This window comes from Acinonyx jubatus, chromosome A2 (assembly GCF_027475565.1).
Source record: "Acinonyx jubatus isolate Ajub_Pintada_27869175 chromosome A2, VMU_Ajub_asm_v1.0, whole genome shotgun sequence".
Taxonomy (NCBI): Eukaryota; Metazoa; Chordata; class Mammalia; order Carnivora; family Felidae; genus Acinonyx; species Acinonyx jubatus.
This window is the reverse complement of record NC_069383.1, coordinates 93,521,965-93,542,146: the sequence shown is the minus strand read 5'-3', so window position 1 is coordinate 93,542,146 and position 20,182 is coordinate 93,521,965. Positions and strand designations below refer to the sequence as shown.

At 41.0% G+C, this 20,182-nt stretch overlaps 1 protein-coding gene across 4 annotated transcripts in view; it reads right to left on the bottom strand.

The window, feature by feature from the left end:
* The window catches only part of CDK13 (cyclin dependent kinase 13), a 123,006-nt gene extending 119,496 nt beyond the window's left edge, over window positions 1-3,510 (bottom strand). For all 4 annotated transcript variants that reach the window (XM_053218651.1, XM_053218652.1, XM_027071608.2 and 1 more), the window contains exon 1: window positions 2,297-3,510. In XM_053218651.1, the coding sequence (XP_053074626.1) occupies window positions 2,297-3,510 (1,214 nt within the window). The remainder of the gene's footprint in view (window positions 1-2,296) is intronic.
* Between the last annotated feature and the right edge of the window lie 16,672 nt (window positions 3,511-20,182).

Sequence of the window (20,182 nt, the reverse complement as noted above, 5' to 3'; positions counted from 1 at the left end):
AGAAGAAAAGAAGACATGGGAAGTGTCTTTACATTTTAAAGAGGTGGCATACAGGTTTGCTCTGTATCATTCCAAAGGGATAAACTTGAAGCAATGGGTAGAAAGTTATATGGAGATAGATTTCTGTTTCAATGTGAAGAATTCTAATAATTCAAACTACGCAATAATAACTCGACATTACATTTCTATCATAATCTATAGTATTTCTATACTTTACAAAACACAAATTTTCACTTAATCCTTGAAATAATCCAAAAATCACAAGCATTTTCCCATTATAGTTCAGAAACGGGAGCCTTTAAGAGAGGGTCTTGCTAAGTCAGGACTAGAATTCAAGTCCCAAATCTAATGGAACAGTCCATCTCAAAATAATGTTTTCCCAGGTCTGGATGTTTCAGGCACACACCAAATGCAAATGGACAGCTGTCAGGAATGTTGGCCAAGATACTCTAAAGCCTCTTCCAAATCCAATCCATTAGAAATACTGGTGGTCAGTATAAACACCATGAAAAGATTCAGCAATGAATGGCCCTCTAGAATGCAAGCTTCATGAGGGCAAGGACCTCATCTTCCTTCACCAATCTATCCCAGTCCCTAGAACAGTAAGTGGCATATAATGTGCTTAACAAATATTTGCTAATAAAGATGAATAATCCTAATCATACATACCACTACTCTACAATATATATAAAATACACAGCACCATAGTGGAGGGCCTTGCTAAAGTAACCAGCAACTAAAAAACCAAACACATAAATCTACTCTTATATTGCATCATACACTTAAAAATTACAATGTAAAGCGCTGAAACTTAACCTAATCAGTTTTCAAAAACAGTCAACTGCAAAAAAAAAAAAAAAGAAAGCAAGCCTTTTGGCAAACCTAAAATATTTTAACTAAAAGTAAAATGCAAAGTCTTACAAGACATAAAAGCTAAGTGGTCACTGTTAATAGTCTTTATTAAGGCATCAACTAGCATTTTAAGTGTACTTGAACACTGTAAGAAACACATGTACACAGATGTTTTCATTTAAAGACAAACTCACACCCAGATCTCTACTCCAATCACATCTTCACAAATATTTACTAGGCTGACACTTCAAAGAGATCTCCTAATTTTACAGATACATGAATTGAGATTCAACATAATTTCTACTTAGAGATTCTTAGCATCCACTTGGCATTACAGCAAACTAAGGCCAATAGGAAAAGCATAACAGATGCAAACGTCATTCTGTAATACCCTAAAATATAAGGCCTAGAATTTCCAGACAGCTCAAGGAATTAAGAACCTACAAAATATTCAAAAGTTATTTTTAATTCACTTTGCTTCACAGGTATGCATATACTAATGCACACACTTTTCCTGAAGAATTACGTAACAAGGTATAACAACTACGTAAAAGATTTACTCCAATTTCACTAGATTAAATTACCCCTTTTAAAGATTCCTGAATAAAGATCCTGATATTTAAAAGTATAGCTAACTTATGGTAAATGTAAACAGTAACCTTAAAGTAATAGTAAATAGTGTAATAGTGTAAGGATGTACCAGACCATTTGCTTGGTCACACCAATTAATTATACGTCATTAGCAACTGGGTGGTCATCACAAACCAACAGAGAAACCACAATGTTGTCATTTTTTTTCTACTTTTGAACACTTAAAAAAACATTCCACACAAGAATATCACAAATCGGGCATCTTCCTTGCCTTGAGAATTTAGAACTATAAGGCTTCCACATCTTAGAAGAATAAACTTTACAGAAAACCTTTTTCTGTCGTTGTATTAATCACCTGAAACATCTGAAATGTACATCTAACTGACATCAGCAAGTGATTCTGATTCTCTCCTGCAATATTTAGGCCCTAGCTGCAGTCCATTCCTAAATCTCCAACGATAAAACCTCTTCATAGGGCTTTCAAAATGATGACAAATTAAAACATCTAGGTTTACCCAAAGTAATTGTGCTGGAAAAGCAAAGAGCAGTTGAGGGAAATCTGTGAATATATCAATGCAACAAGTTGAAAACTTTGAACTCTTTCTTAGAAATTTTCCCTGCACGAGCGAGAAGAAAAAACTGCGGGACCTGTTGCTTTGTCCCTCCAACCCACTAAAAGGTGTCGTGGGCGCGCGAAAACGCCTCTCGCGACTTGAAGCCCAGTCTAAAGATGAGTTTTCTAGGGCCGGTTGTAGAGCTAAGTGGCTCCAAGAGGCCAATCACCACTTTCCCTGCCCCCTGGGGATCTGGCCAGCGCTGCGGAGGACCGGCGCGCACCAGGCGGCGGACTCACCTGATCACCGGGCTGTAGGGGCTCCGGGAGCGGCGCCAGCTGCTGCTGCTGTAGGGGCTCGGGGACACGTCGCCGCCCCGCTCGTAGGAGCTGTGGCGGCTGTAGCTGGGGGAGCGGCGGCGGCTGTAGGGGCTCGGGGAGCGTGGCAGCCGCCGAGAGTACGGGCTGCTGCCACCTCCTGCCGGGCTGGGGGACTTGCGGCTTCTCAGGCTCTGCGAGGCCCTGTGGGACACCGGGCTGTCGTCCCGGCCTCCCAGCGGGCTCAGGGACCGCTGCCGCCGCCTGTAGGCCTTGGGCTCGCTCTTGTCCTCCCGGTAGGCCTTGGGCGGCTCCTTGTAGGCCGAAGGCGGCTCCTTGGACGACTTAGTCCGGCTCCGGTGAGCCTTCAGGTCTCGATCCTTGCGGCTACTGCTGCTGCTAGACGTGGCCGAGGCGCTTTTCCGGCGGCCGCCGCTGCTGCTGCTGCTGCCGCTTTTAGCGGCCTCGGCCCGCTCCTCGCCGCTGTGGCTGTGGCGGCTGCGGGACTTGGAGGCCTCGCTGCCGCCGCGCTGCCCGTCCCGCCGCCGGTGCTCGCGGTGGCGCTCCTTGCTGCGGCCGCTGCTGCTGCGGCGGTCCCGGCGGGGCCTGCGCTCCGACCCCTCCCCGCGCCGCTGGGTGCCGGAGGAGGAGGCCGGACTCCCGCCGCTGCCCCCCGTTCCCCCGGCAGCCGTCGCCGCCGTTGCCGCGCTGGCCCCCCCCAGCAGCAGCCCCTGCTCGGACTGGGAGCTCACATCCTCGTATTCCACCAGCGGGGTCACACCCCCGCCGCTACTAGCACCGCCACCGCCGTCCTGCTGCGGCTGGGGCAGCGAGAAGACCCGACGCTTCTCCGCCTCCTGCCCGGCGCGGGGCCCGCGGCGCCGCTTCTGCCGCCCTCCTGCGCGCCTCTTGCCTCTCGCCAGCCGCTTGACCTCCAGAGGGGGGCCCGGGCTGAAGCAAGAGGAGGAGGCCGCGGCGGCGGCGGCTGCGGCGGCGGCCGTGCCGGGAGCAGCCAGGAAGAGCAGAGGCGGCGGGGGCGGCGGCGGTTGCAGGAGCTGCGGCTGCAGGAGCGGCAACAGCAGCGGCGGCTGCTGAGGGGACAGGAATCGCCTCCGCTTGCGACGTTCCTCCAACTTCTTCTCCGCCCAGCTCAGGCCCCCGCCTCCCCCCAGCGCCGTGTCCGAGCTGCTCGGCATCGCCTAGAGCCCGCCGCAGAGCGCGGCGCGGGTGCGGCCTCCTCCCGGGTCAGATCCTGGCCATCTCCCCCGCCGGAAACGGGAACTGCGGCGGCGGCGGAGGGACACCGAGCACCAGGGCCGGCCAGGGGACGCGCCACGATAATCCGGGTCAGGACTCGGGTCCCTGGGTTCCAGGTCACAGTGGGGTATGCAGCGGCCTCCGGGCCTGAGGGAAGCAGGAATCCGGGTGGCAGAGCTCGCGATCGTGCTCGTCGTCCTCTCCTCAGCAGCAAAAACACCAGATGCGCCGGGCGCTGACCTGCGGGGGAGTCCGGAGTCCTCCAAGTGCCCCCGGGGGTGGGGGAGCGGCCTCGGCCGCGCTCTCGGCTCGGGCAGCGCAACGCGGAAGTACCACCTTCGTCCCCGCTTCACTCCATCGCGCCCTGACGTTGGGTGCGAGTTCAGGGGAGGGGAGTGGGCGAGACAACAACACGCCTCCGCCGCCGCCTCCTCAGCGTCGACGTCGTCCTCCTGTGGTGGCGGCGACACACGGCGGGCGCCTCGGAAGTGGCCTGGGCCTGACAACAACTCCCGGCCTAGGGCCTCGCGCACTCTGCCGCCCGCAGGGACGGGCGGCGGGGCGGGGCGAGGCGGGGGCGACCGGGCTGCGGCTCACGGTTGGGGCAGCGAGTGTGCGGGGCTGGGCGGGGGGCTGTTTCCGGGGAGATAGGGGCGGGGGGGGGGAAGTTTCTGAGCCTGTGGCGGTGGGTTCGGGCCCTGACTTTCTTCTTCCTTCGCCGCCGCCGCGAACAGAGGTGGCGGAGCTCCCTTTTCCTCCGCTCCCCCCCCCTCCACGAGGAGGCTCCTGGTGTGCGCGGCCGGCCCCGGCTCGCTCCTCCCCTTCCCTCGCCGATCTTCGTCAGGAGGAGGGAGGGCGATGGGACTTGCTGGTTGGGCCCTAACCTCCACAACCCCTCCTTCTCGCCTGGCTCTTTCGGCCTTTCCCCTCGGCCCTGACGCAAGGCCGGGGACGCGCACGCACGTCACGCTCCGAGAAAGCCGAAGGTGAGTGGTGTCGGGGCAAAGGAGGCGGGAACAAAGTTGCCGCGCACCAGCGTGCTCGCTCCCGCCGGAGACGGGCGTGCGGGCCGGAAGTGGCGTAACGTAGAAACGGCTCCACTTCCGCTGAGGGTGGGACTCTGTGTGAAGAAGGGTTAAAGAAAGGAGAGGTTTCGTGTACCGCCCACTGCTGTCGCTCGAGACTCTCGCAGTGATGGCACGCCGGTCGTGCCTGTTGCGTCCAACGCGGTGTTGCACCGCCCGCCTGTTGAAAGGTCATGGCGACAGCAAGAATCTAGAGACTCATTAGTAACGCCGTTAGGAGCCTCTGGGCTGGGTAGTCATTCTATCTTGTACCCTCAGCCAAATCCTGGGGATGGAATAGCTGCGACAGGAAAAGAGAGGGCACCGTGCAAAAGAGAGCAGAAGTGGCGTTGGTTTAAACTGTCTTACGAACACCCAAGTTGGAGGCCCCATCTTAACCTAAAAGCACACTTGGGAATCAGAGTCTTGAGCTTTGGTAACACTGCAATCTACTTTAAAAAAGAAAGAGCCTTGAATTGATTTGGGGAATAAATGAAACTTCCAAAGGAACTACTGGAAATCCCAAAATTATTACCAGCAGCTAGAAGTCAAAACATTTTGCTCAAATGAGGACTGCCCTCTTGGCACTTCACCCACTTTCTTCTTAATATCTAAACCTATGGCGCTGCCAAACGTAGCCATTCGGTGACCTCATGTCTCCTTTCTTGCCTTCCCAAATTGCCTTTCAGTTGTAGACTGGGCTCATAGGATAATTAGATTGAAATTTAAATGGGTTATTGGCTTTTAATATACTTGAAAAAAAGCTGAGCAGTCCATTCAGTGGCTACAAGTAGTAACCCCTTTACATGTTTGTTTTTTTCAGATCATCAGTTGGTTCTTAGTTCCCAAACACTTGGTATGCTTCCATCATTCATACCTTAGTGTAAATATTTTAATTGGTTTGACATCCACTAACACTGTATTTCAGACTGGACTAATCTAAGCTAAAATCAGACTTTACTGAAAGAAAGAATACAAAGGGTATGTGTTTGCTGAAGGATAAAGGAGGAGGCAAAGCATTGCCCAGGAAGGTAGGCCTGGGTGGGCCACACAGTGGGCTCTACTGTGCAGCCAGAAGGAAGTGGTAAGGGCACTGGAAAACGGAATAGAAAAGTAAGGGCCAGGGTGCCTAAAACAAATTCCTCCTTGGCAGTATGCTGAGTGAAGGTCGTATAGCCCGCTAAAGACCAGTTAGGACATGGTTTTTTCCAAAAAATAAGATTAACCTCTACTATCATCGTACTTTGAAAAGCCTGGAGTAACAGAGCAGGGGAGCAAGATAAGAGATTTATTTAGCAGTTTCTCAAATCTATAACCAATTTCACGTGAGAATGTGATCTATACTTGTAAAAAAACTTGACCCATAATTCATGGGCAGCTTCCAGGCCAGGTGGCAAACAGAAAAGATGTACTAAAATATTTTTAGTGGGATTTTGCTGCCCACATGTTTCTGTAAAGATTCTATCTTGGGAGCAATGGGAAGAAGTGGAAGAAATGAAGCATTTTGAGCTCCTGAGAGATACATACATACAATGAAATACTAATAATTAATAGACTCCAAACTAAAAACAAAAGACAAAAACAAAAAATGAGAAAGACCTTCAGATTAAAAGTCATCTGTTTCTATAAGCTTGGCTACTTGTCTTCATATAAAGAGGTTTGAAATTGCCAGTTGGGACTATATTTTAGTATTTTGCTGTTTGTGTGTTATAATTTATTGCCTCTTGATTTTAAAAGAAAAAAAAAACAGGTGGTAAGTTTTTTGCTTTCTTTATCTAACAGTCATATCGTACGTACCATATCAGCTGTTCTTAAAGTATGCCTTGAGACTAAAACCTATTCAGCGACTCATGCAGTCAGAACACTTTTCCTAATAATAAGATATGATTTGTCTTTTTTATTCTAATTCTTTCATGAATGTATGGTGGAGTTTTCCAGAGATGACATGACATGTGATGACATCATCATTCTGGTGGCTAATAGAATGTGTGCTTGTGTGTTCATTTGTTTTCTAGAATGTTCTAAGGTATTAGGTTTCTGAAATGTGTAAACATTTGGAAAATCTGCATAACTCCATGAACTGATATTTTCCATATGAGTAATGGGTGATGTTACAAAGTCATGAGTAAAACATTCATTCAAAGTGCAAGACTGACTGAGGGATTTTAATATAACAGTACAAAACATTCATGGATAGGATTTGAGATTCCACTTTACAACTAACCTTTAAGAAACTACTGTGGAGTTTTGATGTAATATCAAAGAATAACCACAATTATCTGGAAAGGGTATTAAAATACTCCCTCTCTTTTCCAAGGACATATCTTGTTCATATATTTTCACTGAAACAACATACTGCGACAAATGGCATAAAAAGGCAGAAATGAGAATCAGTTTTGGTTCTATTAAACCAGTCGATAAAGAGATCTCCAGAAAGGTAAAACAATAATCCTCTCAGTTTTGTTTTGTTTTGTAAAAATAGTTAATTTAAATGTGTTTGTTGTGTTAATATATGACGGGGTTATTGTCATTTCAGATGAATACTTTTTAATTTTCTCCACTTTTATTTTTAATATCAATAGATATAACTCACATAAACAAAAGCTCTTTGTGGGCCTCAAAAATTTTTAAGAGTATGAAACGATCCTCAGATCAAAACCTTTGAGAAATAGTATATAAAATCATTAAAATTCTGATTCTCTGCTTCATGCTTCTAACGTACAAACTGTTGACAGGCCATTCACTATCATTCCAGGATCCTTATCACTAGGAGTTTCTGCAGTGTCTTTCAACACTGTTCCGCCTCTGGAGAGGCTGGTTGTTTGACTTTCAGTTAGGTTTTTCTCCACCTTGAAAGAAATTAAGCTCTTCTTAAGTCAGCCCACTATCACATGGAAGATTGTCAACTAAAACAGTGGAACTTCTCAATTCAATAACAAAAACGTAGTGGCTAGTATTTACTGAGCACTTGCTGTGTATCAGGCTCTGTGCTAAGTGCTTTATTTTTATTTTCTCATTTAATCCTCATCAGTACCTATAAGTAGGGTGACCATAGTTCTGGGTTTGCCTGGGGCGGTCCTGGTTTATGCCACTTGCTGAAGCATAATTATTAATAGTATCCCCTTTCCAGCACATTAAGGTTTTCCAGTTTGGACATAAATTGTCTTCTCATCTGACTTATAAAAATTATTACCACAGTTTACAAATGAGGAAATTGAGGCATAGTTTGAATGCCTTGCCCAATGTACATTGCTAGTAAATTTGGATCTGGATTCTAACCCAAGTCTGTCTAGGTTTGTAGTCCAGTCTTTTAAGAATTACAAGATGTTTCACAGTGCTATCAGTCCTGAGATTTATGTTGAACACAACTATGGTAATAAACTTCCCAGCAAAAGGAAATAGAACGCAAAATTTGTAATACAATTTTAAGATCAATTTCACTAGTAAGACTCAGAAGCGAAAGATGTGCCTCTCCCATGCTCATCTTTCACACAGTTCAGAACCCACACTGGCTATCAACCCTTTGCAGAAGAGCAATGCTACCTCTGTGTGTGAGAGTGGGTGGGGATTTGGGGGTACTGGGGGTAGAGTTGTTGCTGGTTCAATAAAGCTGAAGGATACCTATTTACAGAATAGGAATGGTGGACTAAACTGCTAGAGACCTTCCTAATATGGATTCTCCCTGATCATAAGTAACAGAACACTGGTTTCGGAGGGGGTATAAATGTGCCTAGCTAAAAACTACATCTTCCAGCACTCTGCAGGTGAAGGACAAGAACATATTATGTAGTTCTGGCCAATGAAATGGAAGCAGAACAGTTTGGATGAGGCTTCTGTAAATGCTTCTGAAAATGGAAGACCAGTTTAACTGACCTGTGCCTTTTGCCCTTCACCCTTACTTTTCTTTATGTCTGGATGCAATACTGGAGTTTGGGCAGCCGTCTTGTGACTACAAAGGAACAAGTGCGGGCTAAGGATTACTAGGTGGAGGGAGAGTGGAGGACCCTGGCTCCCTGAGGATGTTGTGGATGTGCCAAACCAATCCTGGACTGAAAAAGACATAAATCTGGTAATATGTTTAAGCCACTGCTTTTTCCAGTTTTATTACAGCCAAACTAAATTCCTAAACACTTCAGTGTGACCCCATCCTCATCCCACTTCCATGATGGATATCCTTAATTAATGACAGCACTCCTTCCTGCGCATCCTAAATATAGCCTCAGACTCCATCTCAAAATAAGTGCCTGAAACCCACACTGGAGCAGATCAGCCACATTGCCCAGCAGCTCGGGCTCAAGAAGGACATGGTGTGGTTCTACAGTCCTCATTAGAAGGGCAACCGATTTAGCAGTGACTATTCATGATGAGAGGATTTTGAGTCTGCGTGCCTCCTTTCTCAGAGGCACCAGTATCCTTTTTCTATGGCACGAGGGCCCCATTTTGGTGCCCCAGGTTATGGGGTCCTTCACTAGGCTGTACCGCATCCATTCAAATTGAGGTGCCTGCCCCTTCCCAGGAATGGGGGGAGAGGAGTGGGAAATCTATGGGAAGAGAACCCTGGGGATTATATCAGGCCTTTGGGGATTAAGCTATTCATTCACTAAGAAAGGAATTGGGAACACAAAGGGTGTAGGGACAGGGAGTTTGAGGAGTTAGTTGGAGGGAAGGTAAAGTTCAGTGGTGCTCTGTTTTTGTTTTTGTTTTTAATGTATTTTATTTTAGAGAGAGAAAGAATGTGTGAGCCAAGAAGGGGCAGAGAGGGAGACACAATGTGAAGCAGGCTCTAAGTTCTGACCTGTCAGCACAGAGCCTGACACAGGGCTCAAACTCATGGGAAATCATGACCTGAGCTGAAGTTGGATGCCTAAACCAACTGAGCCACCCAGGCGCCCTTTTGTGGTGCTCTTGATTTTAATCTATACATCACGCATAACTTTTTTCTTAAGCCTGGGGGAGGCGCACACAAACATAGTATATTTCAGAATAAAAGTAAAACACAAAATTTGTGATAAAATTTTAAGATGAATTTTACTAATAATAGATGAAAATGATAGATGTGCTGTTCCCATGCTCATCTTTTCCATGGTTCAGAGGCCCATTACCAATAGGTCAGAGATGGTACCAGCAATTAAATCATTTTTCATGCCTGTCCTAGCGCAACTTTTGTAATTTTGGGGGGATTTGGTCCAAAAACTAGGATTCACACTTTGGCATAAAACTATGTACATTACAGTTATCTTATACTAGTTATGCCTTAGTTATAGAGATAAATCAAATTAATACATTGAATTATGTCAGAATTTAAAATGGATATACCTTTTTGGGATATTTTGTTAATGTGTAACTTCATCAGAATATGTACTCTTAGGAGATTTTCAGGAATATTTGGAAGTTCAAGTATAGAACAAGAATACTTTAAATTTCCAATTATATCCACTAAGAGAGTTGATGGAGAAAGTGCAAACAAACATGAACAATTCATCTATGTTGTGTTAAAGTTCTTATTAGTGAAGTCATTATAATCTTAAAGTACACTATTGGTGATATAGATCAAGTGAAATGATTTCTCCCAGCACTTTTTAACTGACAATGAGAATCTTATTTTGTTTTCAGAGCATTACAATAAAAGTATTAGACTTAGAATTTAAGAGTTGATTCACCTTTATTTTTATGGTCAGATCATTTTCAACAAGGGTCCCAAAATAATTCAATGGGGAAGAATAGTCTTTTCAACAAACAGTGCTGAGACAACTGGGTAGCCACATACAAAAGAACATAGTTGGACCCCAATCTCATACCATATTCAAAAATTAACACAAAATGGATTAGAGACCTAATATAAGACCTAAAACTATAAAACTCTGAGAAGGAAACATACAAATAAATATTTGCAATTTGGGGTTACATAAAATCTCAGATGAGATACCAAGGATACAAATGACAAAAGGAAAAATAGATAAATTGGACATATTATGATTCAAAAGCTTTGTGCTTCAAATGACAACATCAAGAAAGTGAACAGCTCATGTATATATATATATATATATATATATATATATATATATATACACACACACATATATGTGTGTATATATATATATATACACACATATATATGTGTGTGTATATATATATATATGTTAAGGGACTTGTATCTAGAATATATAAAGAATTCCTACAAGTCAATATTGAAATGAAAAAACCCAATTTTAAAATGGTTAAAGGATCTGAATAGACTCTTCTCCAAAGAAGATACAAATAGCTAAAAAAGGACATGAAAAGATGCTCAACATCATTAGCTATTAGGGAAATTCAGATAAAAATCACAATGAGATACCACTTCAAACACCAGGCTGACAGTAATCACTAGATAAGTTTTGTTGAAAAATGTGGAGAAAATGGACCTTCATACATCGCTGGTAAGGAAGTAAAATTGGTATGGCTGCTTTGGAAAACAGTTTGACAGTTGCTCAAAGTGCTAAACATAGAATTTCAATGTGGCCCAGCAATTTACCGTTAAGTATATACCTATGAGTTGTGAAAACCTATCTCCATGCAAAAACTTGTACATGAATGTTTATAGCAGCATAATAGCCAAAAAGTAGAAAGGGCCCAAATGTCCATCAACAGATGAATGGATAAACAACATGTGAGAGATCCATACAATATAGTATTTGTCAGCAATAAAAAGGAATGAACTTCTAATACATGCTATAACACGGATGAACTTTGAAAACATTATGCCAGATTAAGCCTTAGTTTCTGTCTTTTCAATGTTATCTAAAGTACAAAGTAGACAGGTTTTGTTTAAAGATTTTATTTATTTTTTTTAAGTTTATGTATTTTGAGAGAGAGAGCATGCACATGTGCACACTCGCACACAAGCAGGAGAGGGGCAAAGAGAGAGGGAGAGAGAGAATCCCAAGCAGGCTGCTTGCTGTCAGTGTGGAGTCCAACATGCGGCTCAGTCTTCTGAACCATGGGATCGTGACCTGAGCTGAAATCAAGAGTCAGAAGTTTAGCAGATTGAGATACCCACGTGCCCCGCCATTTTATTCTTAAGCCCTGCACAACATAGGTTGTGCTTAATGAATATTGGGAGAATTGATGGATTGATTTTGCCGATTTATCAATGAAAATAATTCTACTGAAAGTTAGAAAGTTAGTTAAAAATCCTAAGTAAAAAAGGAATTTATTGAAGGTGTGTAAAGGGCTCACAAATTGAAGCTATAATACCAAGGCTTAAATAATAGGTAAAGACCCAGATAAATCCAGACAGCAAGGAAGCCAGAAAACTTGAGGAAGAATCGCTGAGGAAGGACACAACCACCTCTGTGGAAGGACACTGCTGTTTAGAGATAATGTCCCCACTAGTGTGAATTAAATCTCATCACTTCTTTACTTTTGTGTCACTTGGTTAAGATTCAACTTTCTGAGAAAAATGATCATTGGCTAAAAGATCATGTGCCCATGCAGGCTGCTAGGGTAAATGGCCCCTTACACTTCCCGAGTGGGAAGGAGGGTGTGACCTCTCAACGAGACAGTGGGGGAATTTCCTCCAACAGGAAGAAGGGTTGGTTATGCTGCAGCCAAGAAAGTCCAGCTGTCCATTACAGCTGTCTAGAACTAAAGCAAAATATGTGTTCTCATACAGAGCAGTCTGTTTTGGTGCCATGTGTGTGTTTAGGGCCCCTGGAATGGCTTAAAAAGTAATAAAACACAAGAATTGGGCATGATATTTTCAGAGAAACATAATCTTCATTTTATAATCAAATGGAATATTCAGTAATTTGGATGTGTTTATGCTAGAATTTTTACTTAAGAGCTCAGGTAAGGATAGAAAGAGAAATTATAAGATAGACATTTCAAACATCATCTGAAAAGAACTTAAAATACTTTTGCTTGCATTATCCATAAGTTCCTTACTGCTCCAATCTCAATTACAGCATACAGTTCTACCTTTCTGTGGAAATGGGCATGAGCCTAGAAATTCAAAGGACTTTGAAAGTTACTCAACAAAAGTTAAAATGCCTGTCGAATTTTGAGGAAACCTCGCAGTAATTAATATTTACTGAGAGACTACCAAGAATTCAGGCTCATACAAACAAGATGAAGGGTTTTTCTCAGATATGAAAGAAATGAACCATCTAAGAAAAAAAAGTTTAGCATAAACCTGAAGAACCAAGGGTGAAAAAGGATGTGTATATAGCTACACAAAAACCTGCACGTCAGTGTTTATAGCAGCTTTTTCCATAATTTCCAAAATGTGGAAGCAACTGAGATAGCCGTCAGTAAGTGAATGGGTAAACCAATTGTGGTACATCCATTCAGTAGAATATTACTCAGCAATGAAAAGAATTGAGCTCTCAAGCCACAAAAGACATGGAGGAACCCAGGTGCATATCACTAAGTGAAAGAAACCAATTGGAAGAGGCTTAATACTGTATGATTCTAATGATATGACATTCTGGGAAAGGCAAAACTGGAGATAGTAAAAAGATCAGAGGTTCTTAGGGGAGGATGGAATATTTTTAAGGAAGTGAACTGTTCTGTATGATGCTGTAAAGGTAGATACGTGTCATTATACATTTGTCAAAATCCATAGCATGCACAACACTAAGAGTGAACCCAATGTAGACTATGAACTTCAATAATAATAATGCATCCCTATTGATTCATTAACTGTAACAAGCACACCACAGTAATGCAAGACGTTAGTTGAAGAAACTAGGGGGTGAAGAGTTTATGGGACTCTATCCATCTTGCTCAATTTTTCTGTTAACCTAAAACTGCTCAAAAAGGTAAAGTCTATTACTTTTTTAAAAATGTTTATTTTGAAAGAGATTTAGAGCATGAGCAGGGCAGTGAGAGAAGGAGAGAGAGAATCCCAAGTAGGCCCTGTCCTCTCAGCACAGAGCTCAACGTGGGACTCAGACTCACAAACTGTAAGATCATGACCCGAGCCGAGATAAAGGATCAGACGCTTAACAGACTGAGCAAGCCAGGTGCTCTAAAATCTATTACTTTTTTAGAAAGAGAGAGGGGCACCTAAGTGGCTCAGTTGGTTAAGCATCCATCCAACTTTTGGTTTCAGCTCAGGTCATGACCTCACGATTCGCGGGTTTGAGACCTGTGTAGGGGTATGTGCCACCAGTGCAAAGCCTGTTTTCGATTCTCTCTCTCTCCCTCTCTCTGCCCCTCCCCTGCTCTCTCTTTCTCTCTCCAAATAAGTAAATAAACTTTAAAAAATAATAAAAAACAAAAATGAAAAGAGAGAAACACAGAGGTGCCTGGCTGGCTCTGTTGATGGGGCATGCGACTTTTGGTCTCGGGATTGTGAATTAGAGCCCGGCACTGGGTATAGAGAGTAGAGATTACTTAAAATAAAAGTCTTTTTAAAAAAAGAGAGAGAGAGAAGCACTTACAATTGTAACTTTGAAACTTTGAAATACTATAAATGTCTTAGTTATGTTTGCCATAGTATCTATCATACTAATAAAAATTGATTGGTATTTTCTTCACAAGTGGCAGGTGAAACAGATGCTGAGGAATAAAAATGAAATAGATGGACATAAACACACAAGTAAGTATTTACTGACTGGATTAGACAGCCCCCGAGATGAACCCCAATGATCCTCATGTCCTTTTTATTATTGTTTTAAGCCCCTAAATTTTGCAGTATTTGCTATTCAACAATAGATAATTATTACAACACACTTCAACTAGGATTAAATCAATGGATGCACATCACAGAACAAACATCCTAACAACACATAAACAACTCTGGATTTGTAAGGCTTTGGAGAGGTTTTGGACTCAGGTATAGGAAGTATTACAGAGGGAAAGAAAGAGAAATGAGGCAGGATCAGACCATCCAAAGGTATATAGGGAACAAACTTTGAGACACAGAATAGTTGCCAGCCAGATGATTACATCTGGAGGCTGGGATGGACAGGAGAATTCCTTTCTAGAGAGAATTTGGGGTGTTAGGAAGGAGTTGGTAGAGCAGAGAAAAGCTCTCCCTTCTGGCATGGGAGAAGTTTCCATCGTAAAAACCAGCCCATGACCTGTACTCTCCAGGAAAGCCTATCAATTGAGAATCTCCTTCTTTGTCTACAAATCAGTCAGTCTTACCGTTGCCTCTTTAAAAAAAAAAAAAAAAATCAAATCAATTTTATTACAAAATCAATTTGTTTATAATATAGTGGCAAACACATAAGGCATGTAACCACCACACAAAGAATACGTCATTCACAAAAATAAACTTTCCTCCTGCCTCTTTGCAATCAATCACCACTGCCACCACCAGCCCACCGTAGGCAACTAGTTTTCATGTTCTAGAACTTCTGCTGAACTGAATCGTAGAGTATGCAGTACTGGCTTCTCTTGCTAGACATAGTGTTTTTGAGATTTGTCGTGTTGTAACTCATATCAGTAATTCATTTCTTTCTGTTGCTGAGTAGTACTGCCTTGAATGGATAGACCACATTGCTTATCCATTCACCTGTGGTTGGACATTCAGGTTGTTTCCAGTTGGGAGCTATTATGTACAAAACTATTAAATTCACATATCTACCACTAGAGTCTCATATAGAATAGTTTCACTTCCCTAAAAAAATTCTGTGATTCACCCATTTAACCCTCTCCCATTCCCCTCAAGCCTCTGGCCTGACAATCACTGATCTTTTTAATACTGCTATAGTTTACCTTTTCCATGATATAATTGTAATTATAATTATGCAGTAATCTTTTGGGACAGGCACCTTTCACTTAGCAATATGTATTTAAGAGTCATCCATACCTTTTTGTGGCTTGATAGCTAATTTCTTTTTTGTGGCTGAAAAGATATACATTGTATGGATGTACCACAATTTGCTTATCTCTTCACCTATTGAAGGATATCTTTGTTGCTTCCTATTTTGAGTGGTTATGAATAGAGCTGATGATTGTCTGCAGGTTTCTAGGTAGACATAATTTTTCAAATCAGTTGGGTAATTTTGCAAATCAGCAAATCACTAGGAGTGAAATTGCTGGATCATATAATAATATTATGTCTAGACTATTTTTAGCTTTGTAAGAAACTACCAAAGTGTTTGTACCATTTTCCATTTCCGCCATCAATGAGTGAGAGTTCCTGTTCTCCACATCCTCACCAGCAACAGGTATTATCAGTATTTGGATTTTAGCAGTTCTAACGGGTATATAGTCGTATCTTCTTGTTTTATTATGAAGACCCCTAATATCAAATGCTATTGAGCATTTTTTCATATGTTTATTTGCTATCTGCATATCTTCTTTGATGTGTATGTTGTGTGTGTTTTAGATTTGGTGCACGTTTTTACAATTTGGATTGTTTTCTTATTGTTGAGCTTTAAGAGTTCTTTGTATATTTTTCATATCAGATATGTGTTTTCCAAAAAGTTTTTGCCTGTCCGAGGCTTGTCTTTTGATTATCTTCCCAGAACAGATATGTTTAGTTTTTATAAAGTACAAATTAACAAGTTTTTTCTTTCATGGATCATGCTTTTGGTGTATCTAAAAATTCATCACCAAATCCAAGGTCAAATATATTTTCTCCTATGTTCCAAACCGGAAGTTTTATAGCTTTGCATTTTAATATTTGGTCAGTGATCCATTTTTTAGTTAATTTTCATGAAAGATATGTAAAATGTTTTTTAATATTTCATTTTTTTCAGTTTTTTTTTTTTTAGTTTTCTTTTTTTGTTGTTTATTTTTGAGAGAGAGAGAGAGCATGAGCGGGGAAAGGGCAGAAAGAGAGCAAGACACAGAATCTAAAGCAGGTTCCAGGTTCTGAGCTGTCAGCACAGAGCCGGAGGCAGGGCCGGAACTCACAAAGTATGAGATCATGATCTGAGTTGCATGAGCCAAAGTCGATGTTTAACCAGCTGAGCCACCTAGGTGCTCCTCATTTTCTTCAGTTTATTACTAGTATTTGGAATTACTATTGATTTGGGGCTCGGTCGGTTAAGCGTCTGACTCTTGATTTTGGCTCAGGTTCATGATCTCAAGGTTCATGGGTTTGAGCCCTGTGTCCAGCTCTGCACTGACACTATGGAGTCTGCTTGTAATTCTCTCTCGCCTTCTCTTTTTCTCTGCCCCTCCCCCACTTGCACCTCTCTCTCTCTCTCTCTCTCTCTCATAAATAAATAAACTTAAAAGTTACAACGGATTTTTATTTTGTTTTTAAATTTTATTATTTATTTAATGGGGCACCTGCGTGGCTTAGTCAGTTAAACATCCAACGTCTGCTCAGGTCATGATCTCATAGTTAACGAGTTTGAGCCCTGCATCGGGCTCTGTGCTGCCAGCTCAGAGCCTGGAGCCTGCTTCAGATTCTGTGTCTCCCTCTCTCTCTGCCCCTCCCATGCTCATGCTCTGTCTCTCTCTGTCTCAAAAATAAATAAACATTTAAAAAAATGTTTAACAAACTACACATTTTCCTTTAAGCTTTAGCTACCTCCCATAAATTTTGATATGCTGTGGTTTTGTTATCAGTTGGTTCAAAATGTTTTAAAATTCCTTTTGTGATTTCTTTTTTAATCCATAAGTTAATTACAAATCTGTTGATTATCCAGATAATTAGACTCTTCTCATATATCTTTTGGCTACCAGTTTCTAATTTAATTCCATTATGGTCAGAGAACATGTTCATTATGATTTCAATACATCTAAATCTATTGAAACTTGTTTTATGGTCCAATATATGGCCTATTTTAGTGATTATTCTAAGTTAAAAACAATGTGTATTCTTCTGTTGTTAGGTATAGTGTACTATGATAAGGAAAAAGTGTTCTATAAATATCAATGGGTCAATGTGGCTTAGGGGTCTCGTATATTCTTACAGATGTACTAATTAGTATATCAATTACTGAGCTGAGTGAAATCTTGAACCACAATTGTGAATTGTTCTATTTCTCCTTTAATTCTATCAACTTGCGCTTCATATTTTGAAACACTGTTTTTAGCTGCAGATACATGTAGGAATTATGTCATCCTTGTGAATTTAACCCCATATTCTTTTTCATACTGAAATGTCCCTCTTTATATCTGGTATATTCTTTATCCTGATGTTACTTTTTTCTTACTAGAGCCATTCCAGCTTTCTCGTAATTATTGTTTGCCTATTATGACTTTTTCTATCCTTTCAACCTATATGTAAAGCAAGTTTCTTGTATATAGCATTTGGGTCTGTCTTTATTTATTTATTTATTTATTTATTTATTTATTTATGGGGGGGGGGGTCTTGCTTTTTAAAAAATCCAGTTCAACAGTCCCTACCTTTTAATTAGAGTGGCTAGTCTATTTCTAATTACTGTATTCCATTAAATGCATTCCATTTTATCTCCATTATTTATTTGTTAGCTATACCTCTTTATATTTAAAGCAAGTTTCTTGTATATAGCATCTATGTGGGTCTTGCTTTTTTTAAAATCCAGTTCAATATTCCCTACCTTTTAATTAGAGTGGTTGATCTATTTCTATTTAATGTATTCCATTAAATGTATTCCATTTTATCCCCATTATTTATTTGTTAGCTATACCTCTTTTTTGTATGTCTGTGTGCATGCTGTGGGACTTGCAATATGAACCTTCACCTTAACAGAATCTAATTTCAAATGATATTATACTACTTCAAATTTGGTGTAAGAACCTTACCACAGCATACTTCCATTTCCCTCTCCCATCTTTTATGCTGTTTTTGCCAAGGTTTTAATTCTACACATATAACATATATGCATACACAATAGAAAGCAAAATGTATTATTTCTTTTGCTGTGAACAATCAACATCCTTAAAAAAAATAAAATGAAGTAAAAGGTCTGTTATAATTACCCCTATATTTATCATTTCTGAACCTTGTCACTCCTTTGTGTAGATCCAAGATTATCTGATACCATTGCCTTCAGCCTGAAGGATATTGTTTAACCTTTCTTGTAGTGCAGGTCAGCTCACAACAAATTATTTCGCTTTGTTTTCCTGAAAGTTTCTATGTTTTTCTTTATTTTGAAAAGCATTTTTTAAAAAATATAGAATTCTAGACTGACAGTCTTTTTCTTTTACCATTGATTGTTTCATTGTCTTCTAACATAGTTTGTAGTGAGAAGTCTGTGATAATTTTTTCTTTTTTACTGGCTACTTGATAAATGTTCTCTTTGTCAGTGGTCTTAGCAATTTAATTATTATATTCCTTGCAATGGTTTTCTTTGTGTTTTCTTGCTCGACTTTCATTTGTCTTTTTGGATCTGTGGATTTTTAAAAATTTTAATCATATTTGGAAGTTTTTTGACTATTACTTCTGCAGATCTTTTCTCCACATCTTTCTTCTCCTTTGGGGTCTCAATTACACACGTTTGGCCTCTTTAAATTGTCTCATAGGTTATTGAGTCTCATTAATTGTTTTTCAGTTTTTTCCTCTTTTTCCATATAGATAATTTCCATTGCTGTGTCTTCAAGCTCACTGATCTTTCTATTTTCAGTATCTAAACTGCTATTAAGTTCATCTAGTGAAATTTTCAATTCACATTTTGCATTTTGTTACTTCTGGAAGTACCCATTTAGTTCTTTTTTATACATTCCATTTTTTCTTTATTATTTTTCTTCTCCTTTAAACATCTGAACATATCTATAATAGCTATTTTCAATTCCTTGTCTGTTAATTCCATCACACCTGTCATTTCTGAGTCTAGAAACAGACAACAGCTCTTAGAAACATTGGCTCATTTTTCTCCTGGTTAGAGGTCATATTTTTACCTTCTTCATTTACCTAGTGAGTTTTGACTAGAAGTTGAACATTGTGAATTGTTGAATATTTGACTTTTGTTGCATTCTTTTAATGAATGTTAAACTTGCTTTTATGAGTGTTAAGTTTAATGAATGTTAAATTTAATGAATGTTAATGAATGTTAAATTAGTTACTTGAGGATCAGCTTAATTATTTCAAGACCTAGTTTTAAGTTTTGTTCAGTCAGATCTAAAGTAGCTTTTATTCTAATACTTATTTAGCCCCACTAGAACACATAACACTTCTTAGTTCTCTATTGAATGCCCCAAGTCTTTCATATGTTTTCTTCACATGGCCACATGGAGATAAAGTGTCTCTTAGCCCTGTGCAAGCTGTAGAACTTGTTTAGCTCATAGCGCCCAGGTTGTGTTCTTTGCTTAGCCCATGCGGTTTCATCTTACATAGGTTCAGATTACTTTTCTGTCAAACAGTAAGGGGATCCCTATGCAGATTTTTGGATCTCTTTCTCTGCATCTCTCCCTCCCCTTTGATATTCTTCCTCACAAACTGAGGCCACCCAGCCTCCCCAAGTCCTTATCTCTGGCTCATCAACTCAGTGAGATCTCCTAGTGATGTTTCTCCTTCCTGTGCCATGGTCTAGAAACTGCCTCCAGGGATAAAGCTGCAACAATCAAAAGACACATCCTGTAGGTTTCCTTTCTTTCAATGACTGAAAGGAAAAGGCTTCAAGCATTTATTTCAGATATTTTGCTCAGTTTTCTAATTGTTTACAACAGGAGTGCA